At 34.9% G+C, this 25,232-nt stretch overlaps 1 protein-coding gene across 2 annotated transcripts in view; it reads right to left on the bottom strand.

Annotated features, from left to right (window-relative positions):
* CTTNBP2 (cortactin binding protein 2) overlaps window positions 1-25,232 on the bottom strand; it is a 75,967-nt gene that overhangs the window by 23,630 nt on the left and 27,105 nt on the right. For both annotated transcript variants that reach the window (XM_057390478.1, XM_057390477.1), the window contains exons 3-8: window positions 23,312-23,536; window positions 16,946-18,569; window positions 11,988-12,191; window positions 6,573-6,672; window positions 3,352-3,502; window positions 2,036-2,287 (exon numbers count right to left, since the gene is read on the bottom strand). In XM_057390478.1, coding sequence (XP_057246461.1) covers window positions 2,036-2,287; window positions 3,352-3,502; window positions 6,573-6,672; window positions 11,988-12,191; window positions 16,946-18,569; window positions 23,312-23,536 — 2,556 coding nt within the window. The remainder of the gene's footprint in view (window positions 1-2,035; window positions 2,288-3,351; window positions 3,503-6,572; window positions 6,673-11,987; window positions 12,192-16,945; window positions 18,570-23,311; window positions 23,537-25,232) is intronic.

The following is a 25,232-nucleotide window of genomic DNA, read 5'->3' as shown; positions in this document are numbered from 1 at the left end:
TTATGCTAGTTAATAATGTATGAAGTCTGGGGTTAACCACAGCAGGGAAACCAATCCTTAAAAACAGAGAGAAGCAACAATTGAGTATTTTGATGCAGAACTGAGACCTTTCATAAATATAGCAGTTACTCAAGGTATATGTGCCTGTGAGGTGAAATTTTACCAGGCTGTAGTTGGAGCATCCATAAGTACTTTTAAAAAACTGATTAGCTCACTAAGTTTGCAAGAAGGAAATCAAGCAGAAAAAAAGCACGTATTTTCTTCCCAGGTTAGTTTGTTAACAGTCTCTCTCAAACAGAAGCAATGAATAGCAAAACAGCAGAAGGCTGAGGACTGAACTGAGGCTGAAAATGGGAAGTAAAGCAGGAAGAAGTGGGACAGAATGAAGAAATCAAGCTTATTACCTTAGTAAAAAGATATTTTTGTTGCCTCTGCTGCCTGAAATAAGAGSTAAGATGTCCTAGCAGGATTAAACTGAAAAGAATGGCCCCTACCCATCTCAAAACAAAAGGATGCAACTGCCAGCACTGCTAATATGCAGCTATCATGCACTGGAATGGATGACATGCAGTGTACATACTGGACTGGAGAACGAAGTCGAAATGTTAGCAGTACTTGGGGATGGCTATTTAGGTTTTTTAGCTTTTACATATTMCAAACATATGTCAAGTCAATAAATGCATTTTATCAAATACAATTTTATAAAGTCTCTGCAACATCAAAACCAGGAATCTGCCTGCCAGCTATGTATTGCCTTCATCATCCAAGAGACTCCTCTCAACCACCAATGGAGATCTTATTAAACAGTTGACTTGGAATGTGCTCAGAAACTCAAGCTGTTGCGTTATTCATGAAAGACATACGTGAAGACTTCCAGTGTCAGAACTTTCAGAGAGATCACCTAGTCTAAAAGCAGCTTTTAGATAACAAATGAAACCTAATTCAAAGCTCCTGAGGATTGTATTATTGCAGAAAGAGCCAATATACTGCACATTATTTAGGTACTTGCAGACTATAGCAAATATATTCAACTCCATCTAAATTCACATGAGTGGAAACTGGAATAAGAGCCTACACCTGCTTAATAGACATTGGTAATGGAACATTGACTCTTTGTAATGCAAAATACTGAGTAAGCAGTGTCTGTCCCTGAAAAAAAACAAAACTTAATAAATTGAATCTTAAATCTATGTCTATTTTGAACTTAKAGTAAATTTATCAGGAAAAAAAAGCAAACATATTGACAGATATTGTACCAGGCATGTGAACACAAGCTGATTTTTGAAGTCTTGGACTGTATTTTCTTAAAATTCCCTCTCTCAGTGTTTAGCACCCTGTTTTCCTCCTGGGTAAAAATTTCACAGTAAGATTTGACTCTCAGCTACTATATAAAAAGAAGTCCTTAAAGAGTTATCATTAGAAGTGTATAGCTTCTGATGTCAAAACCTTCAAGTAATAATAAATTTCCAGAAATCTTCGTGTTTGTCATTAGTAGGACCCACCACGTCATCCTCCATGTCATTAGTTATCCCAACCCCCCAAAAATGTTTCATTGCCTGCTAAAAAGGCTGCCCAAAATAATAAATTAAATAACGTATGTCAGCACATATTTGATTCTCAAATTTTTCTCCTCTCCTTCACAGAGGAAAAATTGTTCATAGTTAAATAATTCCTACCTGTAACTGGAAACTATGCGAAAAAAAACATGTAATATCTACAAGCACATGACATTTAATGAATTGGCATTCACCTCACCTTAACTTTGAAAACCTGAATCTCAAGTAATAATACTTCCTGTTTTTATTGATGTCCCATAAGAAGTAGACTTGCGAATATGACAATTCACTCCATTTGACACCTGGGTTCTAGGGTAAATTGTCCATTGGAAGTCTAACKGTCTGTTAAATCAAGTTGGTCTATAAACTAGATACCCAACTTAGATTTGACATCTAAGTTTTAATTCTTCAAAGATGAAAGAAGATTTATCTTGCCTAAATTCTGTCAGGTTACTGTAACTTGTTCACACAAGACTAACCTTAAAACCTTTTGATGCTGCTATATGGGCAGCAGTCCAACCCTCTTTGTCAGCATGGTTGATGAGGTCTGCAGAAACAACAGGCTTTACAGTACTGGTATAGTCATCTCTCTTCTCCAAATCCAAGTAGTCTAAATTAGGCTCTGCATCCATCAAAGAATTCCCACYGTTTGGCTCCCCATAGTACATAAGGAGCTTGAGACTTTCAACGTTACCAGAATCCACTGCTGCGTGAATGGGTGACCAGCCATCCTRAAAAAAACAAAACCAAAAAGCACACTGCCACTAAACACACAGAAAAATGTTTGCAGACTTGTATCAGCCATGAATCTGAATGGAAGGCTCTGTCTGGAAATTAAGAGAARCAAAAGTGACATAACCCTTTTGGAAAACTTGCTTGTATGTGCTTTGGGTGGAAGAGAGGGAAGAAAATTGAAAAGAATGTCTAAGCACAGCTCAATGGATAAAATCTTCAAAATTTTTAGAAGGGTCTAAGTGATACAGGGCTTACATGCTGTTAGTAAACAGCTTCCTTCTTGTGCATCAAACAAAAAGAATTCAAACTATCAATATTGTTTCATGTTGCAATAATCCATTTATTAGTTTCACAGTTTTGACATCACAACTTTCTCTAATTCCAAGTAAAATATATTTACTTTCATGATGCAAAATAAATGAATGAAAATATTTAGTGCAATAATCACAGGAGGAACAGAATGTTCTGTGAAGCTACTACTCTTTGTGCTGTATTTTGGGGCAGCCTATAACCCACATTTATTGTCATGAGAGCCTATTGACAACAGACTCTTAAGAAGAATTTTASGAAGCACCTGAAAAAGGCAGTATGTAGACACTAATTACGAGACATTTCTCCTCCCTTTCTCCTCTAGATAAATTTTTTTTGCCATATTCTGCCATTTATGATGTATGAGAGTTTACAATACTGGTAAGAAAGTTTTGGGCTGTTGTCCCTTCGAGGACAACAATAAAGCACCCTAACATAAAAAGTGAAGGAAATCCCTATCTCCATTACTTCACCTTAAAAATCAGTCAAACCAGACAAGTTTTATTTAACAAATCCAGTGCTGGAGAAAAGCTGTAATGAATTATAGGAGGAACACGAAATATGTAAAATAGTATGAACTACTAGGAGATTTTAGACAATATACAGTTTAGAAGTATGATGAAAAGAACAAAATACTAATTTCAAATTACATGGTTTATTCCAGCTTCAAAGAAAGGTTTAAATAAATATTTTAATGTAAATATTCAGTACTATACAAGATACTTTAACTTTAAAAACTATTTAAACTTACACTGGTTTTTACTGTTCGATCTGCTCCACTTTCCAACAATAGCTTAATACAATCGTTATTTCCATGTTTACAGGCCAAGTACAAAGGTGTCTGTCCTCTTTCAGCAGCATGGTTAATATCAGCCCGATATATAATTAATAATTCTGCACATCTACATCAAAMAACAAAGCAATGAAATTGTCTTATGTTAGACATCCAACACCTCTTTATAACTTACAACATTTAAATATTTTAAATAAAGTACTGATTTTACAGGTACAGATCTACCTGTGATCAACTTATATACACAAGTATAAGTTTTAATTTTATATAGAGGTATAAAGAATGGTTATTTTGAACATGCAAATCTTAAACTACTGTAGCTGCAGTAGTTTAAAAACTGTGAATGTAAAACACTGAATTTCATCAAACTTGATGACAGGTGCTCAAGAAAAACATTAAGCTGAGCAAAAAGCCCCCGTTTCTGACTACTGATATTTAAAACAGATTTAAAAATATAAGGGAAAAACTAAAAAGACGGACTAGGACTAGCTTTACCAGCAAAAGGGACATTCATCTAAGGAAGTAACCTGGTGGGGACAGCAAAACAGCTATGGCAGTACCAAMCATTCAGATCCCTGAATGGAGGCTACTCCAGAAGGATGGCTTGGGGTGAATTGGTAGCAGCTACTGGACATCCACAGAGGCCAGAAGATTAGATGGAATGCCAAAGAGCAATTCCCTTGGGGCTGGCATTCCGATCCAAGCTCCTGTACTTCCTCACAACCCTGTAGCAGCAGGTGCAGTTTTTGCACCTGGTCGGCTACCCTTCCCTTCCTCGACCTAGCTTTTCAACAACAATTCAGACTCTGGAAAGTCTTAATGCCAGTCAATTCACTCTGCAGGCCAAACAAGCACTGTAAACAAAGATAAGTTCCCAGCTCTCTGGCCCAATGCTTGTCAGTCCATWAAAACAGAAACCATATCAGCAATAAAGCCTAAAAGCAGTTAATGCAATGCCAAATAACTACTGTTTAGGAGACCATACTAGAACAAAATACACTACAACGAAATATTAAAAACAATGTGAGGTGTATGTAAGAATGTAGGTATATAAGAAATTACATCATAAATAATAACAAGTATTTAAGAAAATTGCCTTTTGGTAAGTTTTCATTCAGTCAGAAAATCTGTTAAGTTCAAGATAAAATGSACAATTTTAGAAAAAACAGATCTACTCTTTCCAAAAATGMTCAAATGAACAGAAAAAAAAAMCCCAAATAAAAATAATGCTCTGCCTCAAGATATGCTACACATATATCCTAAAGATACAGTCACAAAAACCATCCTAAGACATGCTCATAACAAGACACTTGCATACAGCAGCTCAAGATTGAGTTTTAAGTCTGCTAGRTTAGAACTATCTGGTTTGGTATTTTACATTGTATTCAGTGAAACTGGAAAAGCCACAGTGACTCTCCACCTSAAGTTCAGGTAAAGTCATCCTGGCCTGGACCACATGCTAAATGATTCTGGAAATTTCTCCTAAAAACATTTTTTGATCTGGTGATATTACTGGACTAGCCTCAAAAAACTAGAATCTTTTTTCTGACTAAATAACTAGGGTTAGAASAACAGTGTTGTCTTGGCTCAGGAACAAAGTTAATGAAGATGTCACAGGGGACTGGTTAGCAAGTCTATGACAGACACAAGCTGTGCAATTGATAACACTTTAGTGCTGTCATTAACCCCACATTAGGGGACAGACAACACTGTTGCCCCAAATTCTACCTATTACAGACTTTTTTTCTGTGCCTGAACTTTGAAGTGATCAACAAATCAAACAGTCTGARCCATGTGTAGTCTCTCTGACATTTTTGCCTGGCCCTGTCATTATTCCATGCTCCATTTTACAATTCAGTTCATGTTCAGTATCTAAAAAAATAAAAGCAGAAGAAGTGTTTAGGGATATCATATTACATAAGTAACTCTAAGAAAAGGAATATCAAGTCTGCAATACCACAACACAGCAGATGATACATAGCAACGTGTTGTGAGGGTAAGTCAGGGAAATAAATAGCTTCCTATTTAAATGAAGTGTTAAGACATTTATTTTAGTGAGAGAATAGGAAAAGCATTAAGTCACACGTASGTTTCACAGATTTTACGTAAAACAGTGAAGCACTTAATTGAACACATATTTCTGTGCTCAAAATACCTAGTGGGTGATCTGCTACCTCTGAATTAAAACTAACAGTCCATAAAAAATGACTGTTAGTTGTTGACTTTGGAATCTCTAAGAATTTGCAAGAATCTCTGAAGATTCTTGTATACCTATGGAAGACCACGAGAAGAACAGAGATTCCATTCTTCCTCATTGTTGGGTCAGGGCCTATCATAGTATAACACTCAAAGACTGATACCTGTCTCACTCTATCAGAGTAAAATCCTTAAAAATAGCAAAACATAAACATCAAAAGAATCAGAAAGATAACAAAAGCAAAGATACATAAAACAAAGTAAATTCTGTAATAAGAATTTGTAGTAAYTCTGTTTAAGGCCTTTTGAATTTGTAAACTAGTTTTATCTGGATAAGGATTCTCTGGAATTGGTTATTTAATAATTGCTTCCAACTTCCAGTTCTACTTCCTATGATTCTATGACATAAATTACTCTAAATACATTTTGAATAAAGTTCTTAGTAATATTCTTTGACTTGTACGTAATTTTCTGTTTTTCAAAGTTACTGATACAAATAAACCTTAAACCTTGAAAAAACTCTGGTTCGTTGTGCAAGGTATTTGATTCTATATCACTCAGGAGAAAACCCAGTTGTTGTTTTATCTYTGTATATGATACTAATAGTTTTCTATGCTTGAAAAAAATCAGTGCAAAAGTAATTTTCTTCCTCCTTTCACTAATAATCCTATACTATGGCTGAAAACTCAAAGAAAATTAAGAAATTCAGAGGTATGATGCCCATGTAGACCAGTACCACATTTTAATTGCTAAGAATACATGCTCAACAACCTCAAGAGCTGAAATTTGAAACAAAACAAATAGAAAATACTAAAATCAGAACGGCATAAGAATATGAATTTAAGTAGATTCTTACAATAAATTACAGCTAAAAACATTTATACATAASAATGCAACAGTAATGTAATGAAAAATTATATAATATAAAGAGAATATAAAACTGAGTAACAGCTGACAGGCAAAATCTTAAAGGCTTCACTTACTTGACATGTCCCTGAGCAACTGCTGAACATAAGGGTGTAAAGCCATTTTTATCAGCAGTGTCAACTTGTGCTTCTGCAGTCAGCAGCAATCTCACACAATCTATAAAYGGAGCAAAACCACAGAATGAGTCAACAAGATCAAGTTAAAACTGCCAGAGGCTAAAGTCTGCTCAAGGGGCAACAGTCAGCCAGTCTTTTGGACTACACCTTAGGGGACTGAAAYAGAAGCTCAGGACGAACTTGCAGGAGAGAGATGACAATTGCCACCCTGGGGCAATTTTTGCAAAAAGGGYTTAGGTGGAGTTCTGCTGGGGTTCAAATACACATCCACTGCTGGCTACTCCTACAATATTAGCTAATTTACCTCCAAAGTGGGGAAGTTCAATTATCTAGGAGTCCCTAAAGGCATCACTGCCTACAGGCAGTGGTGATAAATATGACAGCCACAGGGCAGATGTTCACAAGCCACAYGTTACTCAAGCAACACACCAGCCAGTCTTGTTTTAGGACACTTTGGCTTGTGATTGCAATGACAAAGCTGACAAACTCAAACCATTCCCATTCATRTATTTCCAAAATGACATGCTAAAAATAGTACCAGCCTGATTCCATCATTCCCTACAGCTAATTTAAGATAATTAATTACATAGTAATTAGACTGCTTTTCATCCACAAAGTGGAATATCATTTGATGCAATTAACTTTGAAGAAAACAGTTGATCTTTTCCTCATTCTTGAAATTGGCTCCAGACCAAAATAAAACAAGTCTTTTGTAATTGAAACTACTACTGGGAAAATAAGCTCAGCTACACCACCAATTATAAACTCCTGACCTGATTTCTGAGCAAGCTTAATGCATGCTGTTCCAGCATTAGTAAAGTCCTGAAGCCAAGTTTTGCCAGTGAAGTTTAACTCTAGGTATCAGAAACATATATTAAAAACTGCTTGGATAACAGAAAAAATATATTAAGAACTACTTAGAAATCTCACTAGTCTAAAGCATTCTTTAATGTATTTACTTCTGTTACATTTTTTCAAATATTAATACAAATGTGGAGTTGAGTGAATTAATAATTTAATTAAGAAGCAAGATTGTAAAACTCTCTATTATTTTGCACATTAAGATTCTTTCATTTTGAAACAAGTAATCTAATGTGAAATAATTTGTTGTTGTTGTTGTTAACTTGAATGTCACAGTAAGTTATAAGGACTTCACCTGTAATTTTTTTATGTCACAAAGACACTTACCAAGTCCTTCTAATTGTAAGATAATATCACTTAAAATAAAATAAMATTTTAATTCACTTTTTAACATTAAAAGCACTCTGCTAAGAACAACCTGTATCTTTTTCTTCTTTCCACCATCAATCCCAGTCCTATATTAAATTATTAACTTGAAAATACAGATTCCTGCTTGATATCCTAAAATACTTCTTAAGTTTATGTGGGATGTAAAAAAAAACACTTTTAAATATTTGGTTAGAATACTCTTCTGCTTCTTCATTAAGCATATGTTAGCCATGCAAAAGCCATGAACACACAGAACAAGACTACTTTTTTAGAAAGGTATGGTTAATTCACACTTATTGATTGTCAAATCATTTAGGTGGTAGCTTATGCCTGTGAAAACACTGTTTCTGATGAAGCTTATCTCTGAAAATACTGCTTCTGAATAGAGCTTTTGATTCTTAGGGATAAGCGTGACCATGAGGAAATACAGCTACTTTCTYAAGGCAGAACATGTGAGCTAGTAAGCGCTACATGACTGTTCTGGTGGCTTAACAAGTAAAAGCAATTATCTCCAAGAAGCCTGGGTTTTCTGGATGGACATTTTACTGGGATTTGGAGAAGCATAATTTGGGTCAGTCTGGGCTCATTTACTCTGGTTTACTCTGGTCTGCTACAGAGGTAATCAGCAGAGGGGAGTACTGATTGGAAGGGCAGGCACTAGACAGACATTGGTGCCACTAAATTAAAAAGTTTTGGTCAAAGCAAAAGCAAAACATGGAAACAAATTAGGACAAAGACCTGGAGATTTTACTGCTCTCCACCACAGCTGGGTAGTTAGTTCTTCCAGAGTGTTGACAAACATCATGCAGATACATCCGGTGGCTTGACAAAGCTGACTCCATGTAGCTGTATGTCTCTGCACCTCACTCCTTTCTACTTCCCACATCATTCCAGTTTTTTCCTATCAATCAGGGTGCCACAGCCTCCAAATACTCAGGACAGAAGAGAATCAATTACACCATAAATGCATATGATTAGTACATAGCTGAGTCCAAAGGGTACTTTTCACCTCCACATCTCTCAGATTCAGGAACTCTTACTGTTTCATTCTTTCTCAATCTCTTGTGGCAGAAAACCATCAGGAGTTGCAATACCATACAGATATGCAGATCTATTAGCTAGGAGAATTACTGTTATTAAGTGCACAGTAGATCTCGAGTGGCTTCTTTGCTAATGGTCAAACCAAGCCAGCCTGACACAACAACTGTTCAGCAATCCTGATCTAATGGTTAAATAATGAAATTAACAGTTTCCTCATGTCCATTCAAACACAAAGAAAGTGTATATTTTTAGGGTGAATTTCTCTCTCTCAGACCACCAGAATTAGGGAGAGTGTGTGCGGGAAACAAAGCATCTATTATCAACTTCATGTGTTGGATGGAAAAACCCTCTGCTGCAGCTCTCAAAAGGCAACTGTTTCTGAACAGGAAAGCTACACATTTTGCAATTAGGACAGATTAGAACAGACTATTTCAGTACTCTTTTTTTGTGTAACTCAAATTTTTTCTACATAATGGGCTGAGAGCACATAACAGCTGCTGTCACCATGCTGGTTACAATGTGCTCTATCACTCTCTAGTTATCTACACATCTCAAATGCTGTATTTTATCACTGAAAATGTGTGGAGATCATTCACTTTCCACCCTTCCCAGAATCTCTGAAACATGGTGTTTCTGAAGGGAAGTACTCATTATACTTGCTTTTATCAATTCTAAAGCTACTCTYCTGGTGAAATCTTCTCCAGGAGAAATAGGAAAATATGGTTAGTTAACTTAGTTGACTCCAAATTCATTTAGTCATGAATTCCACCTTGAAAATATTTCAATACATTAAATCATGGTGTGATCACCCACCAAGTGAGTAAGCTTGTGTTAGTCTTATGGTTTGACTGAATGACATCAAGGGTCTTTTCCAATCTATGTGATTGACTTTAGGGAAAAAATCTCCCCAGAAACTTACCATCAACAATACTCAACACAATGAAAAATTTGAACAATAAATTATTTTATCCTTAAAATTACACCAGTGTAATTTCTTTCCACCYGGCTAATTATGAAAAGCTATTAGAAAGCACTGCTTAAAATATTCATTTCTAYACTTCCTTTCTTAAGCCTATATAATTTAAGTAAACCTGGTTTAGAAGTTTCCACCTTGAGTTRCTGGATATATCCATTCACTTGAGARCAAACGACAGATAATGAAAAAGGATTATATAATCAAGTTAAGCACAAAAATCTTTCTCCAAAAATACTGTAAATCTGTAACTCTGTATTTTTATACATTTTATTAAGGAGACATCCACACTGCTGATATGTGACTCTCTCATTCACAGTTCATACGATTCAATTAGCTGCTAAAATGTGATGATTTGTACAACAAAGCATTTTTTACATTCTGTCAACTATTCATAGAAGAGCAGCACTATAACCTTTGCACTATAGGTTTTATCTCAAATAATAAAATATACTAGTTACAGGGTACATATGCATGTGTTTGCTTTTATTATTGTATTTTCACAATTCTTTCAAGTGTYTTCCTTATTTGAAATTTTGACAATAAAACAAGGAACCAAATTGCTCAGTAATTGTAACTGAAAATCAGGACATTTGCTTTGAAGCAATTTTGGAATACAAGATGAGTAAAGAAGAATTGGGTCAATTATGGTCTCCCACAAACATWAGCAATGATGAATGGATGTAAGGCTAGAAGAATATAGCAAATGACCATTCAGTGAGAGAATAATAAATTCACACARTATTGTGTGAATTATATAATTAACTTGGGCTCTTAATACTGCAGACAAGTTGAAAAAAAGAAAAAATCACCAAAGGGGTAAAAAGGTACTTTTTTACTATTTTAAAGGTCTTAGCAACAGGAAAGAAGCTCTCAGGTGAAAAGGTCAAGATATTTCTATGAAAAAAAAAAAACCATAGCTCCTAGGCAGCAAAGACAAAATATACCATTTGGAGCAAAGGGAAAATTCCTCCTTCACTATGCCTGGTAGCAAAATTAACCCTGAACATGTCAGAAAAATGCACACCATCTGCTTAGCTGCAGATTTTGTATCCCAGTTTTAGTTTTATTTTTAAAATACCTGAGAAAAATGATGAAATAGTCTAAGTACTATTTGGAACACTGGATCAAGATTTTCTAATTGTGTCACAAAGTACTCTTGAAAGCAGGGGCTTTAAAGGGACTATGTTCCACCTTCTACATTGAAATAAATTTTTTACTTTACTAGAAATTAATGGACTATTTGCCATTGTTATTGCTGGATTTCATCTTTAGTGTCCAAAACAGCATAATGGTACTACTTGCAATATAAGAATTTGGAGGTTTTGACGTAGGTAGAAAAAGCTATAGTAATGTGCACTGGACTTTTAAAAGGAGCTGCTGTTTGAGAGCCTTGTGTTGAAAGTCTGAAAATTGTTGCCTGGAGTTGTATTAATGAAATTCGCATCTGTTAGTAACATATTCGATGCATTTCATAAACATATTCATAAAATATGAAGACTGACTGTTGAAAGTCTCAGAATTGCTACCTCCTCAATATGGAGGAGGGTTGGGGTCATAGGGAAAGAAAAAGAAACTGCTTATTTTCTCAAGAGAGCCCAAGTAACAAATGAAGCTATTCCATTTAGTTTAAAAATAAAGACAGTTCATTTTATTTCCCAAGCAGCACTATCTTCCATCATTTTCACTGCTGCTGCAGAAGATCAAAACTCTGGTGATGACCTATTCTTTCCTGCTTACTCCCTGCAGAGGAAAGTTMTTTCTTTCAAGCTGCCATTGCTACAAAAGATCGTTCGTTTCTCACAGTATATGGAGTGATAATATCTGCTGGCTTTTTAGATAGAGTGGAGAATTAGAATGGATGTTGCTGCAGAATGCTACCACAAGTAATTTTCTGTGTCTCAAACGTTTTCTGAGTTCCAAAATTCTGCCCCAAGAAGCGTTATCTATATATATGCTATACCATGACTTTGGTCATATAATCTCTATACCTCACTTACAATTTCACKTTTTTAAGGAGCATGCATTTGACCTAACTGAACATGAAAAACTTATGAAGCAAGCTTTCACTATTTTACATGGATGCCATAATAGACTTTAGTATCATTTACCTGTATGTCCATTCGTAGCAGCAGAATACAAGGCAGAATAGCCATCTTCACAAGAGTAATTAATGTCCAGTCCTTCTTCATTAAGCAGCATTGATAATAAAGTGACATTTCCCTGGGCAGCAGCTTGGTGAAGAAGGGTGGGCCTGCCACCCAGGGGGACAGGACCACCGCTTGTTAACAAAGGGGTTAGGGAGGAAGACCAGCCTGCAAGTTAAAGCAACAGAAGTTTGAGACACATAAATAAAGCTCTGCATTTTCTGTGTTCTTTTAAGAACTAAAAAGTATCTTCAAAAAGACAGCATTTGTTAGTTTAGCACAAGCTTTGTCATGGTGCTTTGTCTACACATTAGAAGGTATTCTGAAGAATAAAAACTGCTTTCAGGGGTGACACTTGTTAATACAAATGAACAGGACTTCACTACAAAAGGTCAATGTGACACTTSTTATGTAGTAGCACCTGGATGTCTCAAAAAAATTATCAAAATTACAAAAGTAACAAGTTTTAATTTATTTGTAATATGCTGGAAGATTTTAAGTATCTTGGAAAACAAAGTGCTAATTTTGATATAATTGTAYATTTGATATAAGGTAATTTTATCCTCCTTATAGTCGCAGTGCAAACTTTAGTATTTATATATTTAGCATTTAAATAACTCACTTCTAGTTCTAAAGATAAATCACACAGAGAGCCCTTAATCACTTCAGGTGCCTTTCAATAAGTTTGGAAAAAAGAAGTAGAAAGCATTACATAAATTATACGAAATAAATACATTTACTATTGAACTCTCCATTAAGGTAACATTCCTTTTACTCAGTGATACTTAAACAACATATTATAAAATCCTCCAGTGTGAATGAATAACAGGTTATATAAAATTTATCTGTGAAAGCTTTCAAGTCACTCCATTAACAAAAAATATTCAATCCAAAACTCTGAAAGCTTAGGAGTTGTTGTCAAATATTTTGTTGACTACTTATCAGCTTTAGTAGGGACTTTGTTAAGAATATGAAATTTACTGCATAAGGCATGGAACATTTTGTGCATTCTTCCTTGATCAAAGACTGCAAGAGAAAATAGAAGAAAGGTTGGGTTTTTAAAAATATTTTCACTATTATCTTTAGAAAATCTACATTATGTTTACCTCTTGAACAAATAACTTAGTCTTCTGTGGCCACAAACAGGCTACTATATAAGGCTGAAATCTGACAATACAAAGCAAATTTATGCAGCTTTTAATGCAATCCTGCAATGCCTGAGACTGAAGAAGCACTGCAGGGCATTTGCTTCAGTTCCATTCAAGCTGAAAAGTGCTATCCAACCTYGAGCATCTTGAACTAGACAAAGTATGTAGGAGTAGCTCTATCATGCTGGGATGATCTGCTACAAATTTTGGAAAACAAAATGAAATACAGAAATTCCCAATACCATTCTACAGAAACAATAGATTGGATAACTTGTAAGGTCTCAACACATTTTAATTAACATCAAAACTTACATAAGAATTCATCACCTGAGCAACACCAATGAAGAATACTTAGCTTGATTCCAGTTCAAAAAGCAGCAAAAAAAAGCCCAGTATTTTTATATTTCTAAATATAAGAGAATATACATATTCTATTTATGTTTCTAAAGCAAGCTAAATTTGCCAATTCAAATTAAGTTTACTAGTTGAGGAAAGGAAACATAATTGCAGTATTTWTACTGCAATAATATTAATATTAGCTTATTATTATTATTATAAGCTTATAATTATTACAATAATATTAGCTTATTATTAAACTTATATTCTATATTCACTGTAGGAAGTCATCACTACAGCTGTGAAATTACCTTATAAATCCAAATTTAAACCAATGAGAAATTATAAAATTAACCCCAAACATCTTCTTACAACTTCAATTCTGAAACTACCTTATGACTATTAATACACTTAGTAATATTTATTTCCTCAATATTTTTAATCAGAGGATTTTGATGGTTTTCTGAACTTTATTAAAAACCCCATTAAGCAAAAAAAAAAAAAAACTGTATCCTTAAAAAAAAAAAAAAAAAAAAAAAAAAAAAAATTACCTGCAACTTCCAACATTTGAAAACAGTTAACTTACAAAATTCCCTAAGGTCCAAAGCACAACTTTTGGTGTTACTTTCCATTACAAAAGTGATTTTATTTTTCCATTCTTTTGTTGTTTGTTTTTAAACCAACTGTGCTGCAGCTGTGGCTATACAAATATCCATGTTTTTAAAACAGTACTTGTGTATTTTTTATTGTCTTCTTGTGGTAGTTAACTGATAGTGGATATTGCCAAGGTGGCACTACAGTTACTAAAATTGTTTGTCCAAGTTATACTGGAATTTTGGTAATATGAAAATTATTTCGAGGTTTCCTTTCCTTTTGAAAAAAGTGCAATTTTTGATGTAGCTTGTTTGCTTGTTTTTAAACAGAAATGCCAACATGAAGGGAATTTTTTAATGACACATCTTATTTTTCAATTCAGCTCCTTGAAAATAAAAATATGTTGCTGTTATTCATTATATTAGGTTACTATTAAGTGAAAATCTTCTACTGAAAAAGATACAAAAATAAGTAATAACATAAATATAACTTTAGATTCTATTATCAATGTGAAGCAGAATAATGAAGTTTAATTCACCCAGCAGAATGAACCAACATTAGAAGACACCAATAAATAAGGGACACCATTACAGTTTCAAAAAGTTAGGAAATGTGAAGCATTTGTGAAAGCTTGTAGGGCATGCAGTGATGAAGGGCAGAGGGACAGACAAAAACAGCTTCTGGCATCAGCTTCAGAATGTGAGATGGTTAATTTCAGAGCCTAGATCAGTCCTTCCCCCCACCCTCCCCTTTYATCTTTGAAGCCAATCATAAAGAGAGAATAAAGCCATCATTATAGAAATGAGSAAAAAAAAAATTCATTGAAGAGTGACATAGAAAGCACAAAACTAAGAAGAAAGTGAAAGCAGAAATCCCAGGGGCATGGTAATCCAAACGCCTACATTTGTTTCCATTTTGAAATCTTACAGCCACTGAACTGGAGAAATCCAAACAGAGCAGAAGCATTTTGGCACTGGCTCAAAGGCTGCTGAAGTTAATGGAAACACTGCCACAGATTTTGAATCAGGCCATAAATGTTCATTGTAACATCTCTATGTGCAATCTGCTTACTATTAATGACGAAGGCCCATGTCTTTTCCTACCAGGGATGAACAGAGCAACATGTGGCAAGAACGTCTCTAAAGGAAGATACTATCCCATTACTTTGGCAGAATGCAAAAGTGACCAGATCACAGTTCCCATTTAAATTTTGCTCTTAATGGTTCCTCTTCAAAGAACCAACACTTCCTACTGAAAATCTGGCTGTTGATATGTTTCTAAAGCAATCTGAGCTAACTAGGAAACTCTTTTAAAATGAAAAAATATAATACTTTAGTGATCAGGTTATTATCAATTCTTTTGACACCACAGTAAGAAGAAATGAGTATGAATTTATTAGCAAACAGAAAACTATAAAAATGAAGGATTCKGTCATTGTCCTTTAATACGTTAAAATTGTTTGGCACTGTTTTTAAAAATATTAAAAAATTCTGATTGAAGCTCACTTCTTACAATACAATAAAATATGAATAAGATTTAACCATGCTCTGCTTTAACTGATTTCAAATTCTAAGCATTTTCTGAAAAAAAAAAAAAGGTAAATAAAACCTATTAAAATCAATCAGGTCATTAATAAAACTAACTGATTTTGTGCCTAGAGGACATGAAAATGCAGATATGGGAAGGTTTCGGCAGTATTTGTAGTTTGTTAGATGTTTTTCACATCAAAAAAGTCATACTTAAAAAAGAAGCTGAAAAAAGTGAGTAAGTGGCATGAATTCAGGCATTATTGACACATTATCTTAAACAAAACTGATGTTATTAAATTTGGTTCATCTTTTCTGAGACAAAATCTATTWCCATATGTATTTAAAAATATTCATATTCTTGTTATTATTTATAATTTTTTTTCTTAGCATAAAACTCTGAAGGAAATGTTTTTCCATACTTGCATAACATCCGTTGCTCTAAGTTTATTTAGTTATGCAGTTTGCCAGAACATTGGGCCAAAACAGATAAAATTCCCTTAAAAACATAAATAAAATGAGATTGAAGAGTATGTACAATAAAATATAAGCATTATTTTGGGTAAAACACACAGAATATTTATGTGAATATTGCAGATAAAGTTATTAAGGTTCTTTGAGCCTGTATGTAGTCAGTAAAGGATATACTAAAATAACATCTCTATATTAATAAAATAAAATAGCATACAACTAAGTAGAGTTTAAGCTCTCTTTGCAAACTTTAGATCATGGGACATGTTTCCCATCTGCAACTGCAGATAATCACAAAGAGCAGTGATACATGTTCTATAGGCATGTTGTGACATATAGGAAACTGTTATACAATTACAAGCCTTAATGTGCAACCAACTACTGCCACAGCAGATACYATAGTCCCAGTTATGCCCTACTTTTTAAAATATTCACACAGAATCAAAACACATATTCCATAGAAGATCACCTGCAGAGGTGATATTCAAAACATCATTTCAGACTGAGAAAGCATTTTGAAATCCAAAATGCTAGCATTAACTAAAAATAAGTTTAAAATATTAAAAAGAATTTATTTAATATCCTATTATCTGCAGCTCATTTAAACCTCTGTATCTTTAAAAAAAGCCTTCAATATGGAGTGTTCCTTGAGGAAGCAAACTAATCTATAACATTACAAAATCAGAAAAAAAAAATCCATACCCCTGGAATGTGGCAAATATAAATGAAGATTTCAGCTTTTAGAAAAAAAAAAAAAAAAAAAAAAAAGATAAAGCAAACAAGACATATAAGAAAACCCAAACATTAGGTTTGAGGGAGAAAGTTTGTAGCATATCAATCCCTTTACCTGATGCTGTTACCAGGAGTCTGTCTGAATCACATGGTCTACAGGATGAAGCACTAACAGGGTTTATGGAGGAGCTACAGGCAATGGCGGTGGGAATGACAAAGGAATTTTCTGAACATGCAGGTTGGTTCAGTCCAGGGAAGTGGGAAGGCCAGGCACCCACCTGAGATGAGGCTAAGGCTGGTATGGCACAGCCTGCAGGTGCCACAGATAAATCTATAGCAGGTTTTGGTGGCAGCTGAGGTGAGGACTTAGAAATAATTTCCTCATTTATTACCCTGATTCCTTGTGGTGAACTTGAAAGAGGTGAGGTCATGGTTTTGTTGTCAGTTTTTGCACTTGTATTTGGGGATCGATTAAGCTGTGGGTGTGGTGGAGAAGGAGCCTGTGAAAGMCCTGGTTTTTTAGGAGGAATAGGTGGAGGGTTTCCTCTGTCAATTCTGGATACACTTGGAGTCTTTAAAGTCATTCTACCGACTGGGGGACAAGAGGCAACTTCCACTGAATGTGATGTCCCTGGCCGTGGGGGAGTGCTACCTTGAGGGCCGGTAAATCTTGAAAGAGCTTGGGTAACAGTATTCCGAGCTGCCTGTTTGGCAACTAGGTTGTCACGACTAGTAGGAGATACATCCCTTGAGGGTGGGCTTTGGGTTGTGTTTCCATTTTGGTCTTGATCATTTGCATTTGCCTGAAATCTAAATCTAGCTGCTTGGACTCGTGGATTTAAGCCAGTAGTGTTGGCAGATGGTGAATGCAAACTGTGTATAGATGAAGTGAGCGAGGAATTCTGAGCTGTGGCAGTTGGTGTGGTAGGGGTGCAAAGAGAATTACTATTTGAAAAAGGGGAAGTGCTATTTGATAAATCAGGGGATGAGCCTGTACTCGGTCCGTTTTCTTCAATTCTGCTTTGACTCTGTGCAAGAACAGGAGTCGTGGGAGGGAGAAGTTCACTAGATGAAGATTGCCTATCAATGACAGGCTTCACTAATGCTGCATTGGCACACACATTCATTTTTGTATTGCCAGACACTAGTGGGCTCACTGTAGAAGGCTTTATAGAAACAGCTGAAGGCAACTTCTTAGCATTTTCTATGCTACTGTCCATCATTACAGTATCTGTTTGGCAGGCAACAGTTCTTGAACTTGGCTCCTCTGTTTCAACTGAAACAGAAACAAGATTCCTATCGTTATTTTTCTGAGAAAGATTAGCTTTACTTTCATTCTCCTTTTTTAATTGCTCAATCATTTTGATCATTTTATCTCTTTCTTCTCTGAGGTCGCTGGTGTGTGTTTCCTCTTTATGAAGTTTGGCACGCAACTGCTCTCTTTCTGTGTCAAACTCAGACAGCTGCTTTTCCATTTGAGCTTCCATTTGTGTACTCCTTTGTTTCTCAGCTGCAAGAGACTCCTCCAATTCAGTGGCCTTTTTCTTTTCCTCTTCAAATTTTGACATCATTTCTTCCAGTTTCTGGGCTTCTTCTACAATTCTGCCAGACAACTGCTTACACTCTTTCACTAGCATCAATACTACATGCTTATTCTTTCCACGTTCTTCTTCAAGACGAGCAGATAGCTTTTTGTGCTCCAGCTCAAGAGTCTGTAACTGAGATTTTTCCATTTCCAACTGTAAGGAAACATAGAAAAGAATTTTCCTTAACAAYTCTTATTTCATAACAACCTGACACTGGTATTTTAATGTTGGAGAGTATGACCAAAATGAACCCAGGAAGGTGATTTGTGATATCTAAGACAAGTGCATATCATCTTATACAAGCAAAAGAAAGGAGGAGCCATCTCTGAACAGCAATTTAGAAACTAAGGAAACTTTTTTACTTTCCTCTGTTGACAACAAAGGGACTCTCCAAAGTGGTTAAATGCTTGTGATTCCTGAGTGATGGGGCTACCTGTTCTCCAGAAATTTGACAAAAGACATAACATAAAATTATCTTGATAAAGAAATCATACACAAGTAAGAGAAGAGCTTTGAAAAAAATCTTTGATGCCAGAAATGAAAGGGTTTAGGTTTAATCTCTTCCTCCAACTGAAGGAGATTAAGTCCATCATGAACATAATTGGTATCCTGCATCTTGTTTCAACATTTATAAATAAAACATTCATTACTGACACCAACTTTTTGGCACAGGCACAAATGCGTTCCTGTGCTCACCCAGAGTGGAAAGTCTTATTGACATCAGTGATGTATAAACTATGTTGTAAGCTAGAATTAAAGAACTACCGACTAAAATGCAGATAATGGATAAGAATAATTTCCCCCCTTATTTGTACAGTCATTGCCTCTAATTAATTTTGCCTACTGTTTATGCTTTTATTCATAGACCCTCTTCTAGAAAAGCAATGGAAAAGTATGTTATTACAGCATTTTATAAAACACCTCTGAGGAAGAAATCATYGTGGAAAATTATACCTACATTTTAAACATCATCTTGGTTCAAATACTTCAAAACCTGTTTAGCAGTGGAAGGGGTGCATTGGTGTTTTGCAGCTTTATCCTAGGTTCAAACTCTCTACAATGCCTTTCACACAACCACACCCACTCTTACTCAGAAAYAGTATCATAGCAGAATGTTTTGGGTTGGAAGGGGACCTTGAAGTTCCAACCTCTCTGCCATGGGCAGGCACACCTTCCACTAGACCAGGTTGCTCAGAGCCCCAAAAAAGAGTGCTAAACATATGAAAAATAAGGCATGGCATTATCAGCCACTGCTAAGCAAACCGTATCAACAGCGATATTTGTTCAGCTTTGTTAATGAAAGTACAGATGCAAATTAAATTCACAAGCTAGTATAATGACACTATATTTAGGAATGGTCCCAATCATAGTACACAGGTGAAAAAAACCTTATTTTTTCTCAATTACTTCTCTGCTTTTTCAAAGGGTACAACAGCATTTGCATGGTTCACTAGCATTTCAGAACAAGTGAAGCATCTGACTGTTCCTTTTCTTTGTTAAAACAGGTACAAAAATAATGAGAAATGTATACAATTTCTAAAGCTTGGAGATGTAAAAAGATTATAGTGAAAATATTTTTGTCAAGACTTTCTATACTTTATTATTCTACTATTTTCCTTTCAGATGAGGTTCTGGTTCTATAAATTAAGTGTTGTGAAATTGTATTACTTCCAAATAATTACAAACAGATTTTAATATATAACTGGCATGAAATCAGCTTACCATACTATTATAATACCTTATTTGTAAGCATTGCATTTAAATGAAGGATTCCTAATGTAAATGTAAATCCTCTATTTGATTTCAGAACACAAAAGCAGCATTACTTTCTCATTTTACATTGTCTCCTATGTCTCTCTCTCTCTCCCACTTGTTCTTCTTTTGGCCCATCTTGAATAGGGGAAAAACTCTGAATATTTACACAGCATTTTTTTCTTTAGATGACAGATTTGGAACTAGCTGCAATTATCTATGTGTTTATAAACTAACTAGAACCTGATTTTTCCAAAATGTACTATATTCTTATACTGTACCATATCAGTAATATAAACATTTGGAAATGTGTCCGAGAAGGATTTGAAAAAAGGACAAAAAAGAGGTAGAAAAGGATACTGAGAAAAAAATATAGTGTCCCACAACTAACCGCAAAGGCTCTTCAAAGGTGAGAGACATCATGCCTTGAAAGAAAATGTTGAGTAAGCTTGGTTCACATAATTAAATGAAAAATAGACAGAGGGATATTCTAACAGCAATATCCTTTGGAAGGACCCTTAMAATGAAAACAGTCAAATTCTTCTTGGTAATGGCCGGGGGGGGGCGTGCATAATAAAAGGTTACAGAAAAGAAAACTTGCCCTTTGAGAGGCTCAGTCTTGGAAAAAAGTACCTCACAAGGATGCCAATGCAGAAAAGCTGCAGTATTGCCATCCCTGGGGGTTTTCATGACAAGCAAGACAAATTCACAGATGACCAGACGTACTGCTGATGATAATGTGCTTTAAGCACAAGGTTAGACTAAATCATACCAATGGGCCCTTTCCAACCCACGCTTGCCTTTCTTTGAGCATGCATCCCAATATTAACTCCTCTGCAAACTCTCAACAAATCAAGAACTGTCAYTTTGATAATCTGTTTTGTGTTCCCATGAAAACTCAAAATTAATTTTCACAGCAGCTCCAAGAGAAGCATTCAAAGAAATGGAGGAGGTTGAATACTTAACACAAAGCAGATGACATATGGGAATTAGATGTTTGTATATGGTAAGCCTGTGACTTACAGTCCTTTGTGCACGTACTTGATTTTTCTACGTTTTGGTATATTGTTAYACCTTGTTTTTTAAAATAGAAATTTTATTCATAGAATACTTTCGAGGTGACTATATTCACAGATATTAAGTCCTCCTAGGAATAAGAGCTCAGTCTGAGCCTGTTTAAAGTTCAGTAATACCCAGAGAAAATAAACACAGCTGTACAGAGGCATCATTATTTAGAGTGGGTCAGGGAAGCAATAGCAAACACAAAAATAGAGGTATCCCACATTTAGAGGAGGAGGAACTGCTCTTGGAGGGGAGGGGGGTGGTGTGCAGCTGGCTTSTATTTAGGTCACATTTGTCTAGGCTGATTTCTTTTTTTACACTGCGTCACCCTGTCTTTTGAACATTTTTGGAAGTCCCTTAAAACAYCACCATTATCCTCTTCCACAGAAATATTTGAGAGATGAAGAACAGACAGAAAAATGCAGAGCTAAGAAAAGGTAAAACACTGAATGAATGGTTTGTGAATGAATGGACATGGTTGAGAGATACATCATCTGTTGCCACAAACGCAAGGAGTTTCAGAGTGTGTCCTGTACAAATAGAATTTCTAACTGAGTTTAAAAGAGGAATATGTAAGTTCTGTAGAGTCATGCACAAAGCTGTTCAACATCATGTAGTTTGTTWACTGCCCTAAATCCTTAAAATTAAGATTTAAAGAAAAAAAGGCTCACGTATTCTTCTAGGAAGCAAAAGGATTCTTTCCTGTATAAATGGACTTTGATGAAGAAAWGACAAAAAAGGAAAAAACCTGAATTTAAGTATCAATACACTGACATATTCCCAATATGTGAGGCCATCTTAAGTGCATGTATCTGTCCACATAATAAAAGCCAGAGGTAGATGAAGAATTTAGGTACAAGGAGAGACTTGTGGCCATGCACTGAAACAAGGAAAAAATCCAACTGTGCTGGTAGGTATGTCAGGGTTTCTCCCAAGAGCCTTTTTCAGACAGAAAAAGTAATTTTTTCTATTTACTGAAAAAGCATATAAGAAAGAAAATTAAGAGTTAAGAGTTCTCAGAAAGAAGTGTGAGATACATATCAGTAACAGTTCACTCCACATAAAACTGTTTGAAGACTTACATATCTTACATAAAGTCTAGTAACATTCTATTTTTTTTCCTGTTTTCCTGAGGTCTGAACAGAGCAATGATGYTTAAACTAAACAACAGAGCTAAAGTAACAACAAAATGTTTGCTGGTTTAATTTAAGCATGTATTTCCAGAAACTTCCAGTACTTTTGCCTGCACGTTTTTTCCCAAAGAGCAATCACCACCAAAATCAACTTTATGTCAATTGTTTTGACGTTCTATCCATCTTATACCCAGTGAAGATGATGAAACACATAAAAAACTTTTTTTTTTTTCTATTTATTCAAAAATATCTTGTCTAAATTGGTTTGTTGTATTACTGTTTCCCTTCTTTCCTCTCAGAACCCCCTCCCCAATGCATTCATATTTAGATATGTTTTAGGAACATTTAGGTTCCTAAATGGTGAAATTCCATATTGGTGAAATACATGACATCAACCAATCATTCACTTTCAAAATGACATTGTTTTGCCACCAATATGGCACTTTTTTCTGCAACACACTTGATCCAAAATAATTTTCTTTTTACAGCAAATGTTCTAAATATGAAAAAAAAAGTATTTTAAGAATTATAAATAATTTTTACTGATTTATTAAATAGAGCTACCTAATATAAAATGCAAATGAATTATTTATTTTATGCTATTCAGGTTAGAACAAAAATAACAATAGGTCCTCAAGGCTCCAGTGGTATTGGTTTAAAAATATATTGTGATGATGCTATCTCAGCTCACACTGAGCTGTTGACTTATATTTCCACTGTATCAACTCGTACCAGTTATACTTTTTCCATAAATAGAACTAAATTCACAGAACAAATGCGGTGTGCATAAAAAATATCACCAGAAAACCAGCATCTCACTCTATGTGACAATTAAGTGGTAAGATTTTAACACTTGTAACAATAAGCAAGACAAAGATGGAAATTTTAAAAAGTGACAAGGAAGAACAAATGAGGAGAGGGAAAAGGATAAAGTAAATAGCAGGATACCTTCTTTTGTCTGTTTTCAGCAGCAGCCAACTGAGCTGACATTCTTTCTTGCATTTTCCTGCAGTGAGCCATAACAGCTTCTAAAATGGACAGAGGRTTCATGCATATTGGCTTCTTTTCTTTATCACCAGCACCTGCCTCAAAGTCTCTCTGAAGAGCCAGAAATGGGTCGCTCAGATTAAATCTTCCATACCGCTCCTGGATAAAAACCTCTTTGCGCCGGGCCTAACAGAAAAAAAAAAGCAAATCAAAACCAGAGAAATAAAACGAAATACATTCTTTGAAGTACATCCACACATAGAAGAAACTTAGACTACAGGGAAAGTAATATACTCCATTTTAAAGTTTTAAAATATTTTCTTTAGATATTTATTTACAAGCTCTAAAAGAAAAATTCGCCTCAAAAAATCAGAAAAAAAAAACCAGAGTGCAGAGAAACACCATGAGAAAGAGAAATCCTCCAAAAAAGGAGAAAAACATTTCTCTGTTACTTGGTTCAAATTCAGTTTTAAAGAACAAAGGAATGAAAAAATGAAAGGAAGAATAACACAATTCTGAGATACAGAAGAGGAGGAAGAGGCCAAATGCTTACCCAGTGGGTTAGCAGATCATTTGGAAAGATTGAAGTTAAAATTTTAACATATGAAAAGTTAATGAAAGATAACACACATTTTACGGCCTGAGAAAACAAAGAAGAACATAAGAACTATGTTAGAAAAACTCCCCAAAGACTACAAGTAACTACCTTAGTGAATGCCCAGCTTTTTCCTATATATCGTCTACAAGATTGAAATGTTGTTGTAAATGAGAATCTGTCTGGGTAAGAAACAAGTTTGCCTACATATTTTGATGCTTGAATACTTCTAGTTTGCTTTTCAATATGATAGTACAAATAAAAAGTGAAAATATTTATTAAAAATACCGGGTCTTTGGGAGCATAACTTCTGAAAAAGCTGACAGTTCATTCAGACCTAAAGTCTAGTTTGGCTTATAAAGTCAGGTAGTGACTGGTTAAAGAGACAAAAATAAACTGATAGAACCTACTTATTCTTTATAAAGTGCCTTGCAAGTAACCCCTAATTAGCTGAATGAGTCTAATATTTTAATCCCTTAATTTTTAACTTATAAAATAAAACAGTTCCAAATGTAATATAGCAAAACCAGAGGGAGTGGCTGTATTTGTAAGTAGTGGTTCTACAGGATGAAGTTACAGGACAATATGTAGCTTAGGAATTGAACCTTCATGGTAAGGAAACCATCAAAACTAAAAATCTTACCATAAATGGATTAAATTGCTCATCAGCCAAGCAARATGATAAATCCAAGCCGGTTAAGAATTTAAATGGAGAGCGATGCAGAGTCCATATATAAATTATCAACAATTTAAAAGCCACTTAGTTTATATAAAAAAGTGAGACATCAAAGGAAAAAACAGATGTAGCAGGTCTGCTGTAAATATAAAAAGACCACCAGAACCCTCATTCTTAAAGCCAGAGAAAAAGCCAAGAAGATTAMCTGACCTTAGAGGCAAAGGCAATCACTTGTGTCTTTATGGAAACTGATTGCCAACCACTGAAATGATGTGTATTTTCAATTTTTTTCTATGACCCATGACCAGCTGTCCTCTTGGCACATACTACATACATGTAATACGAATATATTTTTTTAAATGTTTTCTAATATGCACAGCAATTAATAGAGCAAGGCAAAAAGACTCAGGGTGCACTTGCCAAAATGGCAAGAGAACCAGGGGTTCAGATTCATAACGCAAGGAAAGAATAAAACTATATAATAGGGATGAGCTCCATCTGAATGAAAATCAAAACCAGAATTAAAAGGTGTAGGAAAATGTGGAAGCTAAAAACTGTGGAAAAACCAATAGATCTCAAATACCACATGGTTTGGGATRACAGAATGGCTG

This window comes from Malurus melanocephalus, unplaced genomic scaffold, assembly GCF_030028575.1.
Source record: "Malurus melanocephalus ecotype Western Australia unplaced genomic scaffold, MMel_1.1 scaffold_27, whole genome shotgun sequence".
In the NCBI taxonomy this organism is placed as follows: Eukaryota; Metazoa; Chordata; class Aves; order Passeriformes; family Maluridae; genus Malurus; species Malurus melanocephalus.
This window is presented reverse-complemented; position numbering and strand designations above follow the sequence as displayed.